Source organism: Vulpes vulpes, chromosome 15 (assembly GCF_048418805.1).
Source record: "Vulpes vulpes isolate BD-2025 chromosome 15, VulVul3, whole genome shotgun sequence".
Lineage (NCBI taxonomy): Eukaryota > Metazoa > Chordata > Mammalia > Carnivora > Canidae > Vulpes > Vulpes vulpes.
Window position 1 is genome coordinate 37,405,464 of NC_132794.1, and position 25,139 is coordinate 37,430,602.

A 25,139-nucleotide genomic window follows, 5' to 3' on the forward strand; every position below is an offset into this window, starting at 1 on the left:
TACTCTTGGGAGCCAGAAGCAATGATATTAAGCCCAGTCACCACCTGTCATCCCAGATGACAGCCAGCCTATCCCCAGAAGCAAAGCCCCCCAAAGCAGATGACTGGTAATTGACCATAGATGTATTAGGGAACACAGCCAAGATGATAAGAACTGCCCAGTAAAGTCCAGTAAAAATTTGCACTTCACATAACAGTGTACTACAAAAATAGTAGTTGATGTATGACATTGTTTTGGGGTGGTTTGCTAAAATGAAAAAAAATAACAAATATACCGCTTTTCCTTTTGTGCCTAGATCTTGATTAGTGACACCACCATCTATCCTATCATATACCTGTAAACAAAAGTCACTCTTTAACTGGCTTCTTTCCATTGTGACTTTCATCAATTGGTCTTTAATTCTTGCTGTTATTTTTAAAACTCAAGTTATTTTAGTACTGAAATAATTGAATATTTTATAAACAATATATATTTTTGATTACCTGATATATGCTAGAATCATGAAGGCAATAGCTAGAAGTAGAACGATTGTTCATTTTGGCATATGGATTTACATGCCTCTCTCTACCTTTAGGTACTATATTCCATTATCTCTTTCATAACAAACAATAATTCGATTGTCTTGGATGATGCAGGTATGAGCCTACTGTAGATTCTTTTATATGTTATTTCATGAATCCTGAGCTTTCTGCAAGGTTTTTGAAGTCTCTTTCTCAAATATATTATAGAAAATGAAAAGATCATCTATTTGTTGAGGCCTTTTTCATTATAAAAACAGGAATTGTGTCTGTGGTTGTTTCGCTAAGATGTAAAATCTCCATCATCTTGATTCCTCATTGAACCAAACATTGTACAGCTTGCTAAGAATACTTTTATAGGCGATTAAATCTCTATAGTGCCTCTGTCTTGTGGCCCTGTTTGCCAGATTTCTGGACCAGAATTTCCATTCTCATTTACAAAGCTAAGTAACACTCACAAAATCTTGCAAGGAATTTAAAATTTAGTTTCTGACAGTCAGAGTATAAGGTGGAAACTATTAAATGTTTGGCATTGAATAGTTATATGAGTGTGTTTTTTTATTACACCTATCATAAGTGCTATGCACAGGAAGCATTTGAAAATATTGCCAATATTTCTTAGCTAATTACATTATGCTATTTCACTCAGAGACATGCCCTTTCTAAAGTAATCATGGAAACATGAAAACAAGTCTTCTGTCAAGCAGCCACTCAACATAGCTTTGTGAGTACATTGAGTATATCATAGGACATTGTCAATGTTGACCTTATCGAAACAACTCCCATTAAGTATTATAGTATGTAGTATGCTTATCCACTTTATTTCTTTTCATTTGCATTTAATGTAGGTGTTCAATAAACAATGTTAGAGTAAGTGAAAATTAACAAGTAGTAAATTCTTTCTCTACTCAAAATTTTTTCCTAACTTTTTTACCCCTGTGTCAGCAGGAAATATATCCTGTTACACTATAATAAGTGGGGGAAATACATAGTTTTGGTGTCTAAGAAACATATGCCACCTCAACAACTTTACCTTTAAATTAATGTGTTGGTTAGAGAAGAAGACTTATATAGAGGTGAGAGAGAATTCTAAAATATAGAATTTGAATATAAGTGATAAAAATCTAAATCTTACAAAACTGATAGACCCTTCACTGGGTCAGTGTGAGTGAGGATGGCCAGAGGGATGGACAGGTAAGGGAGAGCTCCGCGAATTTAACCAGATTGCATTCTTGAGAGTGTACATTTAAAATTCAACTAAATAAGAATGATCTGCAATAAAGTGTGCTGAGATTAATCATTTAAATAATTATTTTTTCTGGGACATTTTTATCAAAACTGAGCCCACTATTATTACTTTTTAACATGACGTCAACAAAATGTAAATTAAGTTTAGTAATCTGAAAGTTGACAATTAAGTAGTTTTCCCATTCATATAAGAAAAATATTATTAGAAATAAACTGTTCTACTTTTTATATTAAGATTCTTTTTTTCTGGTTTATATCTTAAAACAATTAACATATTCAAGGATTAGCTCTATGTGTTTGGATAAGTACTGTTATGTTATAAACAGTAGTGTTTACAGGGATTTGGTTAAATGAAGTAGCAAATGCACAAAAATAAGCCATTATAAATGGCTTAATACTCAATTCAAACCAATGATGACCACTATTTATGGATAAGAGTGTACCCTATTTTCTCACCAACACTTCTGCTTTCTACTTGGCATGCATCCAAATTTCTGCTGTGTTAACATTTGCTCCTGGGAGGAGATGAAGGAAAAAAGGTCCATAAGGTTTCCATTGGCCCAGATAGTAGAAACATCTGCTGGATTCATGAGCAGCATGCTGGCCCAAGTCAGCAGGGAGAATTGATGCTTATCAACCCTGCCATATGAGTCGATATTTCCTGTGCCCTGGGGCTACACAAGCTTAATCAAAAAAATAAATAAATAAAATAAGGAAGCACATTACATGTCAAAATTCCCTCATTAAATAAGCATTATATATTTTCAAAGTAACTATCATGGCATTATAAATATGAGTTTAGTACTAATGAAATTCAAATTGTAACAAACAGCAGCTTTTATTGAATTTTATCATTCATTAGAAAATTTTGAGTAATGGTGGATTCCATGCATTTAGAACTTTGCTTACAGAAATTTGACCCTTAAATGTGAAGAGCTGATTATTGTTCTTGGTGAGAAAATTTTGTCAAAAAATCATGTACATTTTTTTCATAGTCATCTTTGTAGGTACCTTTAAGATTAGCTGATCAATTATTTAAATAGGGAGATTTGGGATTATAATCTCCAACATGAACTTAATGAATTATTACTAAACATAATTATTGTTTTTTTTAACACACACACATTTGCTATTTCAAAAATAGTTGTCAGAAGTGTATACTTATTGCCATGTTGCTGCCAATACCCCAAACACTTGCAATTTTTGTTTTGTTTTGTCTTGTTTTGTTTTTACAATAGCTCTCTGAGTTTGTGGCTTATCCTAATCAGTGGCTTAAATTTGAAAAATCTGTACCTTTCAAGGATTTATTAAAATTTTTGCAAAACACAGCATCCAATGGACATTTAAATGTAAGCTATAAGATATATCAGCTGTTACTAATAATATACATCACATCATATATATTTTATTTATATATTATATCTAGAGAAAAATACATATATTTGTCTGTCTGTATCTATCTAGCATAGCATACATCTTTGGTTTCAGATCTGTCAAAGCACATAAGACTAGAAATTTGAAATGAAAATCAGTTTTTGCACAAATTATGTGTAGAATTCATGAAATATGGCAGTCTATTTAGTTTCAATCTGATCTGGAAAGAAAACAGAATAAATAGAAATAGTTTTGAGCATAAATAATGTGACTATCCTTACTGGACGAGCATTATCTCAGCTGAAAGACTATATGAACAAATGATATTTTTTGTTACTCTGATATTATGGTTGCAGTGCCCACCTTCCTAGAGCAGCAGTACAATTCTTGGTTTCATGTATATAATAATATCCATGAGACACAACAGGCTTTACCCAACATTAAATGTACCTAAAGGTTCACAAGACAAGTGATACAACAAGGATGTTGAGAATTAGCAGAGGCTTTGTGACTCCCTGAAATGTCTCTGAATGTGCACAGTTACTCCTTATACAGAATAAGACGGAGTTTATTTAGGTACCACACCTCCGAGAAGCCTTCAGCTCTGGAGTCTATTCAGGTTTTTTTGTTTGTTTGTTTTGCTTTAAGACTTTATTTACTGAGAGGTAGAGAGCATGAGGAGGGGAAGCTGCAAAGGGAGAGTGAGAAGCAGGCTACCTGCTGAGCAGGGAACCCAGTTCAGGGCTCTATGCGGGGCTCGATCCCAGGGACCTGGGATCATGACCCAAGCAGAAGGCAGACAACTAACCGAGCCACTCAGACACCCTTGGAGTCTATTCAGTTTTGACGCCTTTGGAGGTGTGCAGCTTTCACAAGATTATATCTTGTGAAAGACAGTTCCCATTCTCTGGTACAATGTCATTTAATCAATCCTAATTTATTATTCAACAAATATTCCCAACAATGAAATGTAGGTGCTCAGTCTAATACACAGCCTACTCCCCAGTTCTCATTTATTTTGGATCCAGTATACACCTATGAACTCCTTGAATAAGCAAAGATGATTCGATCAAGAGTCAACTTTTTAGGATTTCCTGAAACTAAGGGAAAGACCAAGAACCAGCTCTTAACTGTTTCTTTATAATATTGTAGTGAAGAGATCACTGGTTTTGCTATCAATAATTTCTTTCCAGTTATCAGTTTGCAACCATCTCTCCAGAACATGCATTCTTAAAATTTAAGTAATCAGTTGAAATATTTTAAATTCCATCATGATTTATTTTATTGAAGTTTAATTTTAATAATTTCCATTTGAAATATTCCAATTCATTATAGTTTTCTATTAACAGATTAAAAATGTACTAACCCCAAGAAGGGATATGAGAAAGTAATATTAATTCTTTTTCTGCCTCATCAGAAGTATAATTCTTTGAGCTGACTTATCTGTACATATCTGTACAAAGTATCAAGTTTCATTTTCATATTTTCCCACAGCAGTTTCCACTTGTTCTCATAGGGCAATGTTCCCCTAGATCTAATGTGGCACTACAAAGGACTTGAACATCAAAGGATGTAAACATGGACAAGATGGGTGAAATCAACATTAATGAAATCTTTGTGCATTCAGAAATGATCAAACAGTGAAAAACACATCCTATTAACCACTGTGTTATTACATTTTTTTTTTCAAAAGGGAGCTTGCTCCTTAGGGAGTATTCCAAGTTGATTTATATGTTACCACATATTGATCAACACTTACATAATTCGGGTGGTATCATTTTGAACACAGGTTCATGTGTTCAAAAATATATGCCCACTATGTCCAAAGCAATAACATATGCCTGTTAGAGAATGAAAAGTAATATGTTTCTGCCTCTGCTATCAAGAATTTTCTACCTGTCTCAGGTTCACTATGCTAATAGTTTCCTTGGGCATACAAATTCTGTTATTAGAACAGAAAACACTCATTTCCGTTATATTAATCAAAGGGAAGAATTGTTTTATCAACTTTATAAAATATACTCTTATGCAGGAGATAAATTCAAATATTTTATTACTTCACTTTACAGTCCTTTGAGAACTCATTATTTATTTGAAAGCATGGGGTTGTTATCCATTCAGGGAAATATCTCTTCGAAAAAGAACACTGTTTTAAAAATAATGTGTACATCCATAGATAACTTACCAGCAATACTTTCTTTTCTCCCAGATACTACTGTAGCTTTTAAAACAGGCAATAAAACAGAAGTTATCCATTATTAATAACAAGGCACTTCCCAAAGCAATGGCATTTTGGAATGGAAGTAAGGAATAAATTGTCTCTCAAAGAGCGGGGGGATATGGAACTATGGATAACAATGTTTTAGTACAAGCTCAAGTGAAAGATGGGTCTCCATTTACTAGATTATTCACTGTGGAAAGTTAAAAAATACCAAGATTAGTTACCTTTACAGATTATCTCATGATTTAATGAATTTTTAAAATATTTTCTCAACAAAGTTCTTGATTATAAACAATATTTTTACCACAATTCATTTCTAAGATTACAAATCCTTGATTCAGAAATAATGATTACCAGAAAAAACACTGAGTCACTTCCTTCAATGGCTTGACATTGCAGGTTATAATAAATTCAAGCTCCTGATGAAGACAGGAAAAGCCCTGCATGATTTGGCCTTCATGTTCTTTTTACCCTGTATTGGACCATTAGTCTGTCGCTTTTCATGCATTAGACTCAGTGGTTTTTGTTTTGTTTTCAGTTCTTTGAATAGTCAACCTCTTTCCTGCCTCTTGCTTAGGATCTTTGATAACGGCTAACTTAATTTCTCCAACACTGACTACCTCTCTCCCACATAAGTGTCCTTGGCAATTTTTAAATGGCTGGGTCTCTCTCCTCATTTAGGTTTTAGCAGAAATTTCACCACTTTCTTAGCCAGGCCTTTCCTGTGCAAAAATGTGTTTTCTTGTTTTGCTGCTTATCTTTAGGCGGTAAGCTCTAAAGATAAAACGTTACATCATTTCTAGCTGTTCACAGTTGTGTCTCTAGCACCTACCATTTGAAGCACATTTTAGGTACAAAGAATGTACTTGTTGAATAAATTAATGTCATGAAGTATATTTTATAGGCAAGATTCACTATAGGTGTGAAGATAGGTTTCAGAGAGCCCTAACATTGTATACACTGATGTGTATAGTTCTTATGCCTAATATAAACTGATTGCACATTATTGGATGATATGTTTGATACTGTATTTTTTCTTGGATGTACCTTGTATCTATGCCATCTCAAAATTTCTTACTACATCCCTTAATTCAAGGAGTTATAATTCAAGTAGACATCTGTTGCTTTTTTACATGAACATCTCTACTTGGTGTTCCAATGCAATTATTTAAATTTTCTGCAGAGAATAAAATATGAAAAGAATATTAATGTATAGGCAACTTGGCTAGTAGTCAAATAATTTTATGCTTGCTGAGTATGCAAATATGTGGCACAATCCAAAAGAAATATGTTATCAAAATATATCTCCTACAACTAAGTCAAATCACTAACTTGCAACAATATATTAGGCAATAATTAATTTGACTTGGTATATATATATTTTTTTCATTAGGAATCAGGGAATATCAGCATAAAAACCAGACTGAAGTCCTAATGTCTTCTAAATTTATAGCTTTCCTTACTATGTTAACCTTATTTTACTAGCTGCCTTTTGTAATTTTTAAGCAATTGTATATTTGAAGTAGGGAATTAATAATGCTTGCTTTATTTTCTTGAATTCTTTCTATTTAATTTGTTCCTAAAAATGTTATTAGGACTTTTAAATTTCCTTGGGTTACTAAATATTCTAAAGTGTATTATAATTCAATTTTGTTGTTTCCTTTAAATATATGGACATCCTAAGACCTACCTGGTAACATCAAAAATATAGAGATCATTTTCCTCCTTGTTATGTGTCATACTTGTGCAGGGGCCATGCTAATCTCTGTATCACTCCAATTTTAGTATATGTGCTGCTGAAGTGAGCACTTTTCCCCCTTTTTAGACTCAGGTTGAAGTTTTCCCAGGAAACTCAAATTTAAAAGTTATGTCCCACTCAGTGCATTTTTTTTTTTTTACTTCCAGAAGATTGATTATTGTACATTTAGCACTATATTCCTCACCCTGTCTTCAGAAGAGTCCTACCATCTGTGTGTTCCTTTCCAGAATATTTCCTCCAGGTTGACATCTCAATTTAGAATTTAGTTACGTGATTGAGCTTCACTGTGAACCAGAGTGTGATTGTGGTCATAAATTTCTTTTCTCTGGAAGGCTGCCTCTCAAATGTTCATCAGTTAGCAAGTAAAGCTAGTCAGTTCTATTTAGGTCTTGCTCATTCACCCTGAAAGCACTATTCTAGAAAGATAAAATGAATTTATACACACTTGATAATTACATGTTACCTTTTCTGGTTATAAAAATAATTTTTAAATTCTCTTATTCTTTTAGAATGCTTTGTAAGACATAGTTTCCTTTTTCATTTTAAAATTATTTCCTTTGCTTTTTATTTTTCTACATCACAATACTTGAAGATCTATGTGAAAGGGAGAAAAACAGCTTTATGAGTAATGTGAATAATTAATCAAGTTCATTTTTCCTTAAAAAATTATAGACACTCATTCAATATTGTTTGAATTCTTGAGAAGACTATAAATTTTTTAGAGAATAAAATGAATATAGATAAATTAATGAAATTAAATATATTCTAATATTTTTATTTCAAAAATCTATTTCAGCTGCAAAGCTAAATATATTTATATTTAGTCTGAATCCATGATATTTTAATACATTTTGTTTATTATACATTTTCACAGAATAATAGGCATAAGCAAAGAATGAAAACAACTGATGTCACACAAATATATGTTTTTAAAATATTCGGTGTCCTTTTAAAAATCAGATAATGTTTTAAAACATACTAAGGCAATACAACCACTAAGCAAGACTATAAAGCCAGCATAAAACCACATTTCCTAGGATTTTATAAATAATTCTCTGAAATTTAGAATTTTATAAATTAAGGAAAATAAAAATTTTGTGATATGGTTGAGTAATATAAAGTTAATGGTGAAATTAAAGAAATCTAGGTAGAAAGAAAAACTGCTGGGAATATTTATAGTACAGAAAGCTGAGGTATACAATCACACAAAAACATTTTTGAAATATATGGGAAGGCACTGATGCTATATTTCACCTACATTACAAATTTCTTTAGGGCTAGCTCTGATCCTGATAATCAAGAATTGATTCTAATTATAAATCCAATCATAGATGCAGCAAATGGTAACTAGTTTTGATACAATGTTACATAGTTAAGTGGGTCGCCTTCTCACAGTCACTCTGTAGGTTACTTGGGTACAACCCAATGGTAATCCCATTGGTTTCCTGGTCTGATATGAATGTCCAGGAAAACCTATTATCACATTCTGGAGAAGGGAAAGAGAGGTGAAATTTCTACAGGAGAATCTTGGGTCAGGAGCTGTGGGAGCCACTGTAAATCTGAAAGAGCCTTTTGTCATGGATCAGAAGCCAACAAAGGCCCTGGGCCAACCTTTGAATACACAGAGATTCTGCTCCTGGAGTTGGGAGCAGAATGGGTCTCTCACAATGGCCTTAGTGAACACCAGGATCTGGTCTATGGGATTGTAACTGCTGAAGCTGCCAATTTGGCACTGCTATGCCCTGATATCAGGAGGAGAAAGCCCTTCCAACCTTCCTGGCCTTGCAAGACCCACTGCCCGCCAGCTTTATTTCTTCCCTGCCTTTGGTCTGGCAGTTGCAATGGAACATGGCTCTCCAAAGTGCTTCCTGTCTCTATGGAAACTGGCAAGCAGCACCAGACTGATGGCCATGCTCCATAGTGGCTGGGCAGAGGGGTAGCACAGAAGGTGGATACCAGGTGTTATACTCTATAAGACAAGCTGAATCCTGAAAAGATAGAGTCAAAGAAAAATAAATTACATGTGGTAGCCTAGGAAAATGGAGTACTTAAAGTTTTTCAGACAAACCTAAAAGCTAGAATGAAATCACAACAAAATTACTAGAGAACTCTAAATATTTGAAAGAACAGAGGGATATTCCAAAAGTGGAAACATTTTCACTTAGTTATCAGGCTTAATTTTTCCTCCAATTTCCTTTCTCACATGATAGAGCATTTATTGCACTTCTCTTGAGAATTTTAAGCTTGCATTAATAGAATTTGTGCTTTTTGAATAATCCAATAGGCTTTAGTATGCAATATGTGTTTCAGTACACACAACTACTGAGTCACAACTTTCACATTAGAAGGTTATTTGTTTAGAATGCCTTCGGTAATTTAGTGGAAGTAATAGCATGCTGTGTGTGCATTTAGATATATTTTTAGGCTCTAACCAACAAGAATGATCTTGAACTTTCTAAGATTCAGATTCTTTGTATAAATCCCAAACCTGTTGATGGAACAAGTGAAAGGGAGGGTAGAGGAAGAGAAACACAAAGCTGAGAAGAGTTGAGGGGAAGACCTAAAGGATAGTAAGCTACTTTTGTTTTTCATTTAATTTAGAAATGAATTGCCTATTTCCATCATTTCCTATATTTTAGAACCTTTAACAATACTGATCCATTTGGCACCTGTGCTTTTCATAACTAAAATATCAGAACCTTAATGAGACCAGTATTTTGCATTTAATATGGGGATTCTTGCCAGGGCACAAAAATATTTCAAAACAAACCAAAGCATTATGTATACCATTTGATTCAGATGCCAATAACCCTGTTGAATTAAATAATTTTGCAGACTTAGTTGACAGTTTTTGCTAAGTATAAATTTATTCCCACAGGAAGAATCAAAAGATATAGCACTGTTTATTTCATGAGAAGTTTATGCTTTTTTTTCCTGAAAAATTGTAAAATACTCTTCACATCTAAACAAGATAAAACAAATGAAAATATTATTTTTCAATTCTCTTCACACCTAAACAAGGTAAAACAAATGAAAATATTATTTTCCCCTTCACTGTTGTTAAATCCAGTTCTTCCTTTGAGAAAGTTGTACTCAAAAAAAAGGGGGGGTACTCATTTTCAGGGAAAAAAAAATAATGAGGGCTCTGGGTTGTGTTAAATGTCCCACAAAAGTTGATCATTTATCCTGAAAAACCACTGACTGTAACTCCCTCTCTCTCAGATGTGCAAAGACTCAACCTCTGCCTGTCTGTCTAGATCTATCTCCAGGGATCACTGCCCTTAGTACATGAGCACTCATGCACAGTGTGCGCTGATCCACTGTTGTGGGCCACATCTCAGCTTTAGTGCAGGAAGAGAGATGGAGGAACCATTGCCTTCCCTCATCACCCACTCAGGAGATAGTAAGGCTTTAATGATGCCGTTTGGGGAAGCAGAGCCATGTTTTGGGATCAGCATTCAGATATGCATTTTTGCCTGTCTGCTCGCTTTCAATGATACCGCTGTCTTCAAAGATCTCTCTGTTGCTTGGCTTGTTTCTCTACGGTAGTGGCACATCACAGCCTGTCAGCGAGGTCAAGGTGGCCATGAGCTTTGAATTGCTTCTTTATGTACCGAGGGGCAGTGTGCTGGGCTCTTGGTAGCCAGTGAAAGTGTGCTTGAAGTGTGTGAAGCAAGAGCAGATCCCAACTGACAGGTCAGCAGGAGTCAAGACTCTGTTCACTTGATTTTGAATTTTGAATTTCCTGATCTAGACAAGGTTTGTACCATTTTTCCTGAAGTATGTAGAAATAGAAACATTGAAGGAATAATGGCAGCTTCTCTGTCTGCTCTTTAAAGACAGGGACAGGAAAGCCATCTTTGCAGACTATTGCAGAATAATTGCTCTTCGCTAAAGTGTCTTTCAGAGCAATGAATTAGCAAATTGTTTCCTTATAACTACCGAAACTCACATAAATGGTTTTCAATCCCTGATGCTAGTTAGAAATAAACCTGGCAGCCTAATAAAACTATCAGTTCAACAGAGTAGGTAAAAAAAAAAAAAAAAAAAAAAAGAGAGATCATTGGAAGAATGGCGAGCAGGAGGGAAAATCATTTTCGCTTGGAAAATGATTTGAAGAAAAAGAAGAAAGAAACTGAGGAGACTCAAAATATGAAGGAAAAAAAAACCTTCAGAAACAGAACTATATTGCATAGGCAAGAGTTCATTAGTTTTCAGAAAAAAAAAAAACCCAAAACTTTACTTAGGCTAAATATGCATGTATCAGCCCCAACAAGAGCATCAGAGGTGGCTTTTCCAGTGGTGTGCTATACATATGTTTAACAACTGCCTCTGTGAGAAGAAAACACTGGCTTGAACTGTTTGTCAAACTCCATTGTGAAAAGACTCTCAACTGTGGTCTCTTTCAATCTAGCAGGGAATTTTGTTGAGTGTGAAGTGAGGAGAGTTCCATTCAGTTGACTCTCATGAGCTGGTAGGGGCCAGTTAGCACATCACAGCTTTTGCAGGAATTTCAAGTGTTCCTTCACTTATTAAAAATAGATATTAAAGGTTTAAATGCATCTTTGAAAAGTTTGACTCCAGACTCTATGCTTATTTCATAACAGTCACTCAGCCAGAATTAAGTTCACTTTCTTTTCCAAGCAGTTTTTTGGTTAAGCATGTGAGGTCAGGACACAGAATATGAGAGTTCAGAACCTGGTGTGGCACTTTCTAGCTGAGGGCAAATTATTTAAACTCTCTTTGCATCAGTTCCCTCGTCTTCAAGGTAGAGATGATGACAAGGTTGGCATGAAAAGTAAATCACTGAAAAATAAGAAATGCTCTTAGAATAGTGCCCTGAATATTATGAATGCTCACATAGTTTGGCTGTATTTGTCACATATTTTCTGTTGGCCTAGTGACTGTGGAAGATGAGATATGTTAGTATCTCGTAATATGAGGTACCCAGGAAGGGCACTATCTTTTATGTTTTTCTCCTTCTAGAGCATAAATTTGGCACAGTCTGTCTTTTTATGCCCCATTTCGGGGGCTGACAATGGTATTAGATGTGTCTGTTCTACATTACATCTGTTGTATCTTATGTATACTCCTCATGATTTTCAACCAGAACTTAAAAAAAAATGTCTTAGGATGATATACTAATAAGGATTTTATGATTTACATTTTCCATACTTTTTTCTTGGCAAGGAATTAGTCCCTCCTTCTGCCCCTCTTTTGACCCTGAACAAATGCATAAGACTTGAGTTACTCTGGTCACTCTACTGTCACAAGTTCCCCTACAATGCCAGCCACTGCTCTAAGAAGATGTTTCCATTTTGGACAACGAGCCCCCACTGGAAACTCCAACTCACAATACAGAATGTTAAACAGTGTAGCTGACTCAAAGATAAGTAAGATGATCTCATCACTTGCCCTTTAATTAGATTAGAAGCAACTCAAGAAGACTGGTACCTTTGCAAATAACAAAACAGAAGATAACACAAGGAGGGAAGGAGGAAAACGAAGGACACAGGCTGCCTGGAAAAATAGCCAGCTTTACGACTCCAAATTGGAAGTTTTGTTTCCTTTCAATTTGATCAGAAACTTGTTTGATAAGAATAACTCCTCTGAAATCTAGGAGGGTGCTGAGCTTAGCCAGAGTAAGGAACATTTTAAAATAAAGCCTCAAATGCTAGGACCAATGCATTTCAGAAATCCTTATAGATGTGGGGAACAAAGAAAGAGTTATATACCACACCTAGACTGCCTTCTTCTCCGCCTCACACCCTTTCGCAGAGTTTCTGAACTCTGCAGTCTCCTTGGCAAAATTTCTCTTCCTCAATGCATCTTTAAGATGTTGATTCATCCAAGGCAAAGCATGTAGTAGGAATATTTCTTTGATGAATGCCTTGAAAATGAACCCTTAATTTGGGATGCTTAACTGTTTAATTCAGGATGTTTAATTCCCAATCCTTAATTGGGAAAAGTAGTAACTTCTTTGGAAAGACTCTCTGAAATTGAATTAAATGTGAACCTTGAGCCACAAAGAGTTAAAAGACAAAAGTGGCAGTTACCCTGATGCTCTCTCCAGGTTATAAGCAGAAGTAGAAGGCAATTTAAACCTTAAGAAGTTTGACTGTTTACAAAACTGGCTTTTGAATTGATTTTGGAAACTACCTATCCTAAGGGTATTTAAGATTAGGAGATTCTCCACGTGAGTTTGCTCTCTATTGGGAAAAACTAAATTATTTGACTGCGGGGAACTGAAGTCATAATACTTTAAAGTAAGAATCCATGTGGGGAGAAGATGGAGGGAAGTTGTCCTAATCTCCTACCTGAAAGGAGAAGGCATAGATGTGCAAGAGTATAGAAAGTACTGGGCATGTAGAAGACCCTAGCAGACCCTATAGGCGAGTAAGGAAAGATTAAAATAAGTGTCAGAAGTAAGCTCTGAATAAGATAGGATATTTCAGAGCAGTTAATATTGGCATCCTCTCTTACTCGATTTTAATGTTATAACAAAATTTATGAGGACATAGTTCAGCTAGGTAGCAGTTGAAAATTCCATTGTTAAAATGTTTACTTATTTATTTTTTATTGTCTAATTCACACGTAAGCCAATAGTGATCAAGTTACCATGACCCAGCAGCCTTTGTGGGAGAATAAGAGTAAAATACTAAACTTTCAGAACAAATTCCAAATGGTTCATTGACTTTGTTTCACCATGGAAAATCACTTAACCTCCCAGTGTCAGTTTACCCATCTGTGAAATGAGAAGGATAATATTTTCTTATGGGGATGTTTTGAAAATTATTTTGCAAATGTAGTGGATGAAATTGTTGCAAGCATCACTGCTCTTTTTCCACATCTTTAAAGAAGCAGACAATATTATTTATGTACCAGTTGATAGTCAAATTGTCACCTGAGAGGAACTGTATATTCTTATTAGCAGCTGTGTGCTTTTTATTACTTAAAGAATCCCTCCTCCCTCAGATTGTTGAGTTTATGTGCTACATTAATACTTGAGAATCTTAGCAAAATATCTTAAAATCATTCTGAGCTTCATATTTATGAACTGCTAATTTGGTATCTCTGGTAATTATTCCTTCCTTCCTTTTTAGCTCATGTTTTCCTTATGTGGTTTTTCGCCTCACCTCATTTCACAAGATTGATAGTTCTCCACGTTTCCCTGCTAGAGGTCACCTCTGAGCTGAAGGCAAAACACATCTCACTCTGGCTCCTGTTGACTTTTAAGTCAACTATCAAAGAATTTATTCCAGACATCTTCTAACCTCAATTTAAAAACTCCACCCTAAAGATTACAGGGAGATATCCTGGGGAGTTGCCATAGTGACTCTAAGAGGTTGGCATTGAGAAGACAAAGTTACTGATATCAGATTTTATACTTGATAGGCTTAATTATATAACATGGTCATGAACTTCTGTGCTTGTGTCAGTTAGGTCTGGAAAGATATTTTCCCCTTCAGGCTCTTCTGTCTCTTATGGTGCCAATCAACAGGCTTCTTGGTAATAAGATCCTTTATGCCAATAGCTCCAGCATAACCTCAAGTGGTGCTTGTAGTAATGATAGAATCATTACAAAACTAAAGAAGAAAAGGGAAATATATTTCACGGGTGCGATTAAGACATTGTAATGTTCTTGCATGTGTAAATTATCCTTGACTTAATGAAATACCTTGCTCACATAATAGTGTTTTAACCTGGCTCTGGAAAGTCATTTTTTACCCATGTTGATATTTGTTAGCAGACTTGGCAAAGTTCATCTCACTGAAGTGAAACTTATGTATTATGTTTCCATGTGCATGAATTTTGTTTTAACTATTACAAGAGTTCATATTAAGTAAAGTTATTATATGAATCGTTTTAATAAATTACTATGATCCTTAGGAAGATAGAATACTTGATTATATTCTAATGATATCCAATTTGACAAGGGCCATTTAAATATGTTTTTTTCTTCATTACAAAAGAAATATATGTTCATTGGGGAAAATCAAGAAACTAGAGAAAGGAACAAAGAATATTGTCTCTATCTCCTAGGTTAATCGCCTTACGATTTTGATAGATATTTTACAAGATGGACACTTTTTGAAAAATACTTACATTGTTTCCTCCAACATATTTCGTGTTCCAAAAAACAGCTACATCTACAAGAAGCTCTGGTATAATAGGATTATTTTTTTATTTCTTTTATCAGAAATTGAATCTAAAGTTCTAGTATCCATATTTCATAGACTTTATTCAGGATTACATCAGCTACCAGAGAACTATTTCATGTGGTTTCCTCTGTTGCTTTAGTGAGTTCAGTTCAGCCAAAATTATTCCAGTGCCTCATTTTCAAAGATGTCTAGATCCACCCTATATAATTAATGCAAGGCCAAAGGAAATTATCATTAGATAATCATGTTACTATTTGAATATAAATCTTTGTGTGTGGCTAGGAGACAAAGAAGGTTTTCTAGAACACATAAGGGAGTATGAAGGAGTCTTAATGGTATGCAAAACTGTGGTCCCCTGATTAAGGATTTTCAATTATTTTTTCTGTCTTTTTGTGATATATAGTTTAGTTGTTGTATGGTTGGTTTAATTTTTTTCTTTTTTTGAGTGAGAAGTTCAGTCCGACGTAGCACTTGGGAAGTTAATCATTTTATAACTTTCATTTAATCAACATTTTCTTTAATCCCCTTTTAGGCAGCCAAGGGCAATTTCCACTAACACAGAATGTAACGGTTGTTGAAGGTGGAACTGCAATTTTGACCTGCAGGGTTGATCAAAATGATAACACCTCCCTCCAGTGGTCAAATCCAGCTCAACAGACTCTGTACTTTGATGACAAGAAAGGTGAATACATTTTCTTTTAAATGTTTTAATCATATTCAGAAATATCCTAATTATAATGAATTTATTTTTCTGAGATGATTCAAATTATTCGTTTTGATTACCAAACTGCTGCTGCTTGTACTTAAACATGTTAAATATTAAATACTTTAGTTTGCAAGTCATAAACACTAAAGATAACCTATGTCAACTTTTTAATAAAATAAACAGTTTCAATTCTGTTTCAAAAATCATTTTATGCCTTCTCTTAACCATTATTGCTTTTCTAGATATTGTATTCCTTCATTCTTGTAATTGCCTTCTGTATAGGTTAACTATTTTTTCCTCATTCCAGGTGATATGATCTTTTTATTAACCTTAGCTTAATAATTTAGAAGATGCTATATGATTTTATAAAGTTTTGTGATTTTATTCTTATGATTGTGCTTGAAGGTAAGAACTGTAGAAATGATTCCCATAGTAAGTTTAAATAGCTCCATGTTTGGAAGTAAATAACTAGATTTAAAAAGGTGTATTTAAAAAGAAAAAATAAAAAAAAGAAAAGAAAAGAAAAGAAAAGAAAAAAAAGAAACACACATAAATAATGTGTGTTTACTTCAAGGTGAGTTAGACTTCATTAATTAACTGGGGTCCCTATTGAATGATAGATTTTGATTAAAATTTTCTTTAGAAAATTTAGAGAATAATGAAATTCATAATACATAATTCAAGCAAACAACTAAAAGTATACACTGAATTTCTAAGCCTTTACTTATTATTATAAGCATTGGGAGGAAAAATGAGTTCATGAACTATAATAAAAATATGGAGCTGTTGCTTTAGATAAATTTAAATTATATAGAATATAAATAGCTATTTATATATTAAATATTCAATGTGGTCTTAATATCTGGATTTCTTATGAATCTGTGTGGATAACAGTAAGATAATTTGAAATCAGTTCCATTTTAATGATTAAAATGTAGCTAAATTAATTAGTCCAATAAATGTGCCCATTTGCCCTAAAAATAGGAATTCACTATATTTTTTACCTTGCTGAAGTTTTCCCTTTGTTGTACTCTAGATTTAAAATGAAATTTTTAAATTGATTTTAAACTTTAATATATAATGAAAGATCTAATGTATTAATTCAGCAAATAATTTTTGAGGTTTCCTTCAGAAAAGGTGGTAGAGTTGGAGAACAAACATAAAATCCCTGCTCTCATAGGACATATAGTTTAGTAGAGGACAGACAATGAACACATGAACAAAATATATTTTAGAGTACATTGGTAGGGGACAAGTGTTCTCTATCTTAGTAGATAAATAGATGTATAGTTGATAAATATCTCCAGAGAGAAAGGGGGAGAGAAAGAAAGAGAAAAGGAAGGAAGGAAAGAGAGATTTTAAGAAACTGGCTTAAGGGACACCTGGGTGGCTCAGTGGTTGAGCATCTGCCTTTGGCTCAGGGTGTGATCCTGGAGTTCGGGGATCAAGTCCCACATCGGGCTTCTGCATGGAGCCTGCTTCTCCCTCTGCCTATGTCTCTGCCTCTCTCTGTGTCTCTCGTGAATAAATAAATAAAATCTTTTTAAAAAAGAAAAAGAAAGAAACTGGCTCAGATGATGGAGGAGGCTAGCAGGTCTGAAATACGCAGGACAGGCCAGCAGACTGGAAACCTGGGGAAAGTCAATAATGCCCCTCAAGTCTGAAGGCAGTCTGAGACAAAATCCTTTCTTCCAGGAATCACAAATATTTTCTCTTAATGCTTTAACTGATTGAACAAAACCACATCAGAGTAATCAGCTTTTCTTGGAGTGTACTGACTTAAATTAATATCATCTAAATATACTTCACAGCAACATACAGACTGGCATTTGAGTGAATATTGAGGTACTGGCCTAATTAATTAGTTGATATGTAAAGTTAAGTACTACAGAGGGTCAGGCTAGCATTTCTTTAGAATTTTATTACTTAGAAAGAGCTTTTATTTATTGTTTTATTCTGCCATTGGAAAGACAAATGCAACAGGTTTCACTAACAGCCACATATTCATAGAAGCATATGGGAGGATGGGATTAAAGGTCCCACAGTTAGGTGAGATTTAAAGTTAATATTGTGATTTAAACATCGTGACTCAAATATTGGCCAGACTTAAAGCCAATATGGTGACTCCATATTTATGTTTTGATTAGAGAGTTTGATGTGTAATCATTCGTGTTTAACATGGACTTCTAGTCCTAGAGATCTTTTTTTATTGGTACTTTAAGAATATATATTTTTAAGATTTTATTTATTTATTCATGAGAGACACACAGAGAGGCAGAGACACAGGTAGAAGGAGAAGCAGGCTCCATGAGGGGAGCCCGATGTGGGATTTGATCCTGGGACCCCAGGATCATGCCCTGAGCGGAAGGCAGACGCTCAACCACTGAGCCACCGAGGCGACCCACTTTAAGAATATTTTAAAGAGTCTGAAAATGAATTTTGAAATGTTCATCTGCTAAATACTCACTATGGCAGTATTACTACAATTTTAATCCCTATTAATATTAATTATTTAATGTTTCGATTAAGGACTCTTTTAAACATATTTTGTGAGACTATAAAATATCTCTTTGCATTTGAAAAATATAAGAAATATCTAATGTGATATTTTAAGGCTTTTTGAAAGGAAATGACATTATTCAAGAATAAAAATTTGATTTTATGAATTAATTAAAATTTTATAAATATAACTCACATAAACTAGCTTGTATTTCAGGTATATGCAATAGGAGTGAAAGTTATAGAACTAAAAATGAAGCTTAAAGACTACCTTTGATAAAGTGATCTCTGTTACTTTCTAAAGAATGAAGTCACACTGGGGCGCCTGAGTGACTTAGTCCTTCGTGCTTCCTACTCTTGATTTTGACTCCAGTCATGACCACAATGTCCTCTGATGGAGCCCTGCCTGGACCCAAGCTCAGCCGGGAGTCTGCTTGAGCTTCTCTCTCTCCCTCTTCCTCTGTCTGCTCCGTTGAACTCTTGCTGTATCTCTAAAGTAAATGAATCTATTTTTAAGAAAAAAGAATGAAGTCACATTAGTTAAAAAAATATACATAAGAGTCACACATAGATATTTCACAACCTCGTTTTGCTTTTAGTATTAATTGATTACAAGTGTTTGTAAATATATATTTAAATATAACATGCCCAAACATAAGGTGACATCAATTTTATGGAAATCTCTCACTTTCTCAATGATGTAAAGCAAGAGAAAATGTTTTGGGGGACACTGTCATTTAGAGATATTCATAGGACAATTAAATATATAGTTAAATATTTAATTTATTGATTTGAGTTATATGTGCATATTTAAACCAATATAAAAACATATATTCACTTAGAGATAATTGGTTTTCCATCCTGGCATTTAATGAAATAATCTTGCTTAGCAGCACTTTTTCAAAGTGTAGGATACTATCAATGAGAAATTTGTCCCAAGCAACAACTATGAATTTTTATGACAGCAGAACATTTTTTTTGTTGTTCATTCATTATACTCCTGCAGGAGTATAATAATAATTTCCACTATGCAACGACTTATGGTAATGCTTTTTAAGCAGAGCTTTGAGAATTATGTTTACAGTAACATCTACAATTGTGAGGTCAAATCCTCAGGCACAAAAACAAAATCTATATGAAATGTCTTTGCCTTCTTTTTCAGTGATTCCATAAGTTACCCTTTATAGAACATCTAAAAGCAGAATTGATTCAGGGTATTTCAAGCTAATGCATCTTAGGATACTGTTGAAAAAAAACTTGTAATACAAGATTTACAAGACTTGGAAATAAGGCAGCCCCTCTTTTCTGAGAGATAATTATAGTGAGAAAAATCCATCATGTCATAGTTGGGATAGTTAGCAACATATTCCCTCATCTTATTGCTATAAAATAGCAATATCTGATCATATGAATTGCTGTAGTATGCACTTGCTTTATTTTTTCTTTACCAATTGTTATAACTTAGGTTATGTTGAAAAAAGCCTGTGTGTGTGTGTGTATGTGTGTATAAGTATAGCCAGCTCTTACTTTTTTATAGTAGACTGCTTCTAACTTTAACTCTGTTATGGTTTCATTTATTTTTTTAAAGATTTTATTTATTTATTCATGAGAGACACAGAGAGAGAGAGAGGCAGAGACATAGGCAGAGGGTGAAGCAGGCTCCCTGCAGGGAGCCTTATATGGGACTCAATCCCAGGACCCCAGGATCACACCCTGGGCCAAAGGCAGACACTTAACTGCTGAGCCACCTAGGCGTCCCTGTATTCTGGTTTTAATAGTTTGTTGCAACAGGGGCACCTGAGTGGTGTAGTGGGTTAAGCCCTGGGCTCTTGGTTTCTGCTCAGGTCATAATCTCAGGGTTGTGGGATCTAGTCCCCAGTCAGGCGCCATGCTCCCCAGTCAGGCTCCAGTGGGGAGCCTGCTTAAGATTCTCTCTCCCTCTGCCCCTCTCCACCAAATACATTTTAAAAATCTTTAAAAAATAGTCTGTTACAACAGAGAACAGAAAGTTTGGAATAAAAAAAAAAAAGACTCTTCCATGAATGGCAGTCTAACATGTCTATTCCCTCAGAAGTCGTTGGGTTGGTTGCTGCAGGATGTCTTAGTAGAAAGGATCCTTGACAGGATCAAGGATCAAATTTGATATCCATCAAATTTAAGAGTTTGAAAATGAAGCATTTTTTGAAGACTCCATACCACACTTTCTCCCAATATCAGCTTTCTATCTGCCTGTTTACCTGGCTTGCCTCAGTCCAAAGGCTTATCTTGAGCAAACAAACATGCTACATTGTGCCAGAGACCAAGTGCAGAAGCGAGGCATGGGTTAGTGTGACTAGAATAGCACACACACTGTGCAAGTGACGACTGCTCCGGAGAATGATAGAGAACACAAGTGATTGTCCATATGGCTGATTGCACCTGCTTCTACAGGTGGCTGCTACTTTTATTTTTTACTTTTTTTTTAGGTAAGGAGCGGCAGATCCTTTCAAAAGGTTGAAGACGTACATAGAGTAAGACAGAGGGATACATTATAGTCAGCACTGCCCAAGATAATTTTCCATGACAGTAACAGTGTTCTATATCTGTGCTGAACAAAACTCTGTGACAGCAGCCACATGTGAATATTTAAATTTAAGTTAAATAAAAATTAAATAAAATCAAAAGTTAGTTACTCAGTCACACTGGCCATGTTTCAAGTTCTCAACAGGCATGTGTAGCTAGTGTGCTTTTGAAAATCACAGTTCTAGATGTGGATTCATGGCTTACATGCCATAACAGACCTTGTCCAATTCCAGCCTTGATGAGTACAACAGGTATTTTTCTAACTGAGAAAACCCTAGGTCATTATAAATATATGTTGAGTGTTAAGTAAATGACATTTTGCTGTTTCAGTTGCATAGCTTTTTCATGGGGATATTTGTAGCATCAGAGACAGGAGTCAATCTGATTTCTAATCCTGCCTCTGACACCAGCTAGCAGAATAAAAAAGGGGCTCATTGACACCTGACCAAACCAGATGTTCCAGTGGTTGGATCACAGTTGCATTTTTAAAAATTTCCCTATCTACTTTCTGTGCACCTGAAAACCAAAAATCATTAACCTACGGAGTAACTATTCAATTACAATTCTATTTCATTTCTGCATAGTTGCTGTATGAAGCCTTTTTCTATAACACTTAAAAACCTGCAAATCTAAATAGAAAATAAAAATTAAGACGATGACATTACAGGTTCTTTTGGGTCACAGGGACCTAGAATAGAAATAAGTAGCTCATTCACTTGTGATCCTCTTCTCTTTCTTTTTACACAATTCTTATCGCAACTGTTATAAATAGTAGTAAGTAAGCGTTTGCAATAGAGTGGGTATAGGGTGACAGAGAGAAGAGGGAGTAGAGTTCATTGAAGCACCACAGGAATGCTGTGTGGCATTTGGCAATAGAAATAAAAAAATCAATTAGATCATTGCGTCTGTTTCTCTGCAGGTGTGGGGGAAAAAACAATTGAAGTAGTACAGTCAGTCTGATCACTTAATGCTCAGGAAAAAAAACACTTCAATGCCTTCCTATTATTAACAAAAAATGCTTTGGACAAACATCTCCAAGGGTGCACAGCGTATGCATTTAACAGACATATCTCTATGTGCTTGTATTTGTTTTTATATAAAAATGGAAAATACATACCTTTTTATGACGTTTCTCTTCACAGGAGTTTTGCATTTTTTGAATTATGTTTGAATGATTCTCAAATATTTCCTAAGGGAAATTTCATTACTGAATGAATGAAAATAAAATGTTATTAAGGGCATAACCAAAAATCACTGGCGTTATCTAATTATTCTGCAGATAATTTTACATTGATAGTGGGGACAGTGGGAGAGAAAGAACATGAATAAGGTGTCCTAGAACAAGGAGTGATAAAGAGAAGAAAAATGGCATGAACCCGAAATGAAGGTACAAGTTCCTGGCTCCATGCGAACCAATGCCACCTGACAGTATCCTTACCCATGACTGGTTTCAATCAATGTGACAGACTTTAAAATATTAAAAATTAACTCGGTAAGGCAGGTATTAAAGTAGTCACTATTACCCTTCTTTTTTCTTACCCTTTATTCCTTAATTTTTTAAAAAATATTATGTATAAGTTATAACAAAGACAAGGAATTAATGATGACAGCTTAAAGTTACACAATACAATTTTTCAATAACTTTCATGCTTATATTTTGTCATTGTATTCACAGCAACCCTGTACAGTAGGCAACCCATTTTATGTGTAGGTCAAAGGACTCTGGGTAGTTTACCGTCCCAGGGCAAAGAACAGGGGTGGGGAGGTGTGAGGGTAGGGCGGAGACCTAGAAGGATAAGCAGAAAGTAACCAGCACAGCTTTTACTGGTTATAGCTGTATATACATGCATATAAATATACAGAAATTTCTCCCTATCCAATTTTCAGTGAAGATTACTTTTTTAAATTTTTTTAAATTTTTTATTTATTTATGATAGTCACACAGAGAGAGAGAGAGGCAGAGATACAGGCAGAGGGAGAAACAGGCTCCATGCACCGGGAGCCTGACGTGGGATTCGATCCCGGGTCTCCAGGATCGCGCCCTGGGCCAAAGGCAGGCACTAAACTGCTGCGCCACCCAGGGATCCCTTCAGTGAAGATTATTATTATTACTTTTTTTTAGTGAAGATAATTTCTATGGAAAACCTTGCATCACTCTATGCTCACAACTACTTTCATTAGAATTGTTTCTTTTGGGTAGAAAGAAGTCACAACACTTCCTAAAACATATTAATTTTTTTCAATGTTGTATTCCTCAAATTCAAAATATATGTTAAACTGTGTGCTAACAGATTTTGTAAAGAAATAATTTCTTTTCACTTAATCTTTTAATGTTAAAGCCATTATTGGAAATATTCATTAAACATAAGCAACATCTTTAGTTATACATAATAGGCTTCCTAAATCTATTTATGCGTATTGTTTAAGTCCAGCAATTTCAAGAAAAACATAAATAACCACATAAACTATAAATTTTATTGGTTATATGATTTTATTGGTTGTATGTTAAGTTATAACAGCATCAAGATTTGGAACTTGGACATTCAAAATTACATATGAAAAAAATAAAATAAAATAAATAAAAAAATAAAAAAAAAAATTACATATGCATGCTTCCGTGTTTTGAGCAAATGTTAATTTTTGACTATTTTGAAATTCAGCATAATTTCCATACTTGACAATATATTTTAGAGAAATTAAGTTTCATTAAGATTACTACTTTTTTGATGCTTTTAACAAGGTTTTTGTTTATAAATAGAAGGGAAATGTAGTACAAATAAATGAAGTAATTGTAGGTCTCTGAAATTGAGCAAGTTCCTGGATTAAGTGCTTTTATTTATTTCATGGTGCTGTTCACAAACAGTTTTTTTTTTTTTTAAGCAAAATCCTACAAAGAGAAAAAAATACGTGAAATATTTTATTCTACCTTCTGATGATTAACCTTTGTGTTTATACCATCATTCATTGAATAGATACTTGCTAACTATCTAAAGTGTGATGGGTGCTATGCTAGTTCGTTTCCAGTTATGAGGGCTCATTAATTTTTGAGTAGTCCTTTCCAGGTTTAACAGAGCTGCTTGAAAGAAAACTTGTCCTAGTTAAAATAAGATCCCCTTTATCTTCTAATTATATATGTTTCTGGGCACATATTTTATAAGTATATTAGTATGTTGGTAACATATACAGGGTCAGTACATAGTCAGCAATTGCTAAAAGATGGGAGGAAACAGAGGTCAACTGACATAGTCAGCAATATTTTTGATCATGGCAGTAGAAGTGGATCATGGCTAGAGTCAGGGTAGGTGGAGTGTCAACACCATTGTGTCGTCTCTTTCCATCTCCCAAAACAGCTTTAAAAATGCGAACAATGACTTACCAGGTTTGGGGGAACTATCTTTTGTGATATTAAAGATATTCAATCTGGGAAATTAATAGTTATTTAAGAAAGCAGTGTTCACGAACTAAATGTTTATCTACAAATGGCCAGCAGATTTAATATTTAAATGATTTCCAAGTCACCATTTCAGTTCCATTCTATGAAATACTTCAATGTCCCAGGAATTATCCTCACATTGGAACTACTAAAATAAATACAACATGACTTCTGTCATCAAGTAGCAGGTTATCATATATCATCCACATATAGGAATGGTGGATGATGTAGGGGGAACATATTGGGTGAAGTATTATACAGATAGGTTAATGTAATTCTACTTAGTTCATAAGAAGCCTCATCATAGAGGTTGTGAAATGCTCAAAAAATTGGTAAATATTTTTTCCATGATTCTAGGAAAAAAATAATTTCACTTGAAATACACATGACTGAAAATACACCTTTTTTGGATGAAATTAATTTATTTAAAGAAACAGTTACAAATTGGGACTCCTGGGTGGCTCAGCGGTTGAGTGTCTGCCTTTGGGTCAGGGAGTGATCCTGGAGTTCTGGGATTGAGTCCCGCATCGAACTCCTTGCATGGAGCCTGCTTCTCCCTCTACCTGTGTCTCTGCCTCTGTCTCTGTGTCTGTCAGGAATAAATAAATAAAATCTTAAAAAAAAAAAAAAGAAAGAAAGAAAAGAAAGAAAAGAAAA

The 25,139-nt window shown here is 34.4% G+C and overlaps 1 protein-coding gene and 1 non-coding gene across 5 annotated transcripts in view; one reads left to right on the forward strand and one right to left on the reverse strand.

The window, feature by feature from the left end:
- CADM2 (cell adhesion molecule 2) overlaps positions 1 to 25,139 on the forward strand; it is a 1,056,396-nt gene that overhangs the window by 796,480 nt on the left and 234,777 nt on the right. For all 4 annotated transcript variants that reach the window (XM_072738161.1, XM_072738162.1, XM_072738159.1 and 1 more), the window contains one exon: positions 15,815 to 15,964. In XM_072738161.1, the coding sequence (XP_072594262.1) occupies positions 15,815 to 15,964 (150 nt within the window). The remainder of the gene's footprint in view (positions 1 to 15,814; positions 15,965 to 25,139) is intronic.
- Positions 7,063 to 7,170, reverse strand: LOC112910199 (U6 spliceosomal RNA). Its single transcript, XR_003233221.1, has one exon. It is a non-coding gene; the product is annotated as a U6 spliceosomal RNA (small nuclear RNA).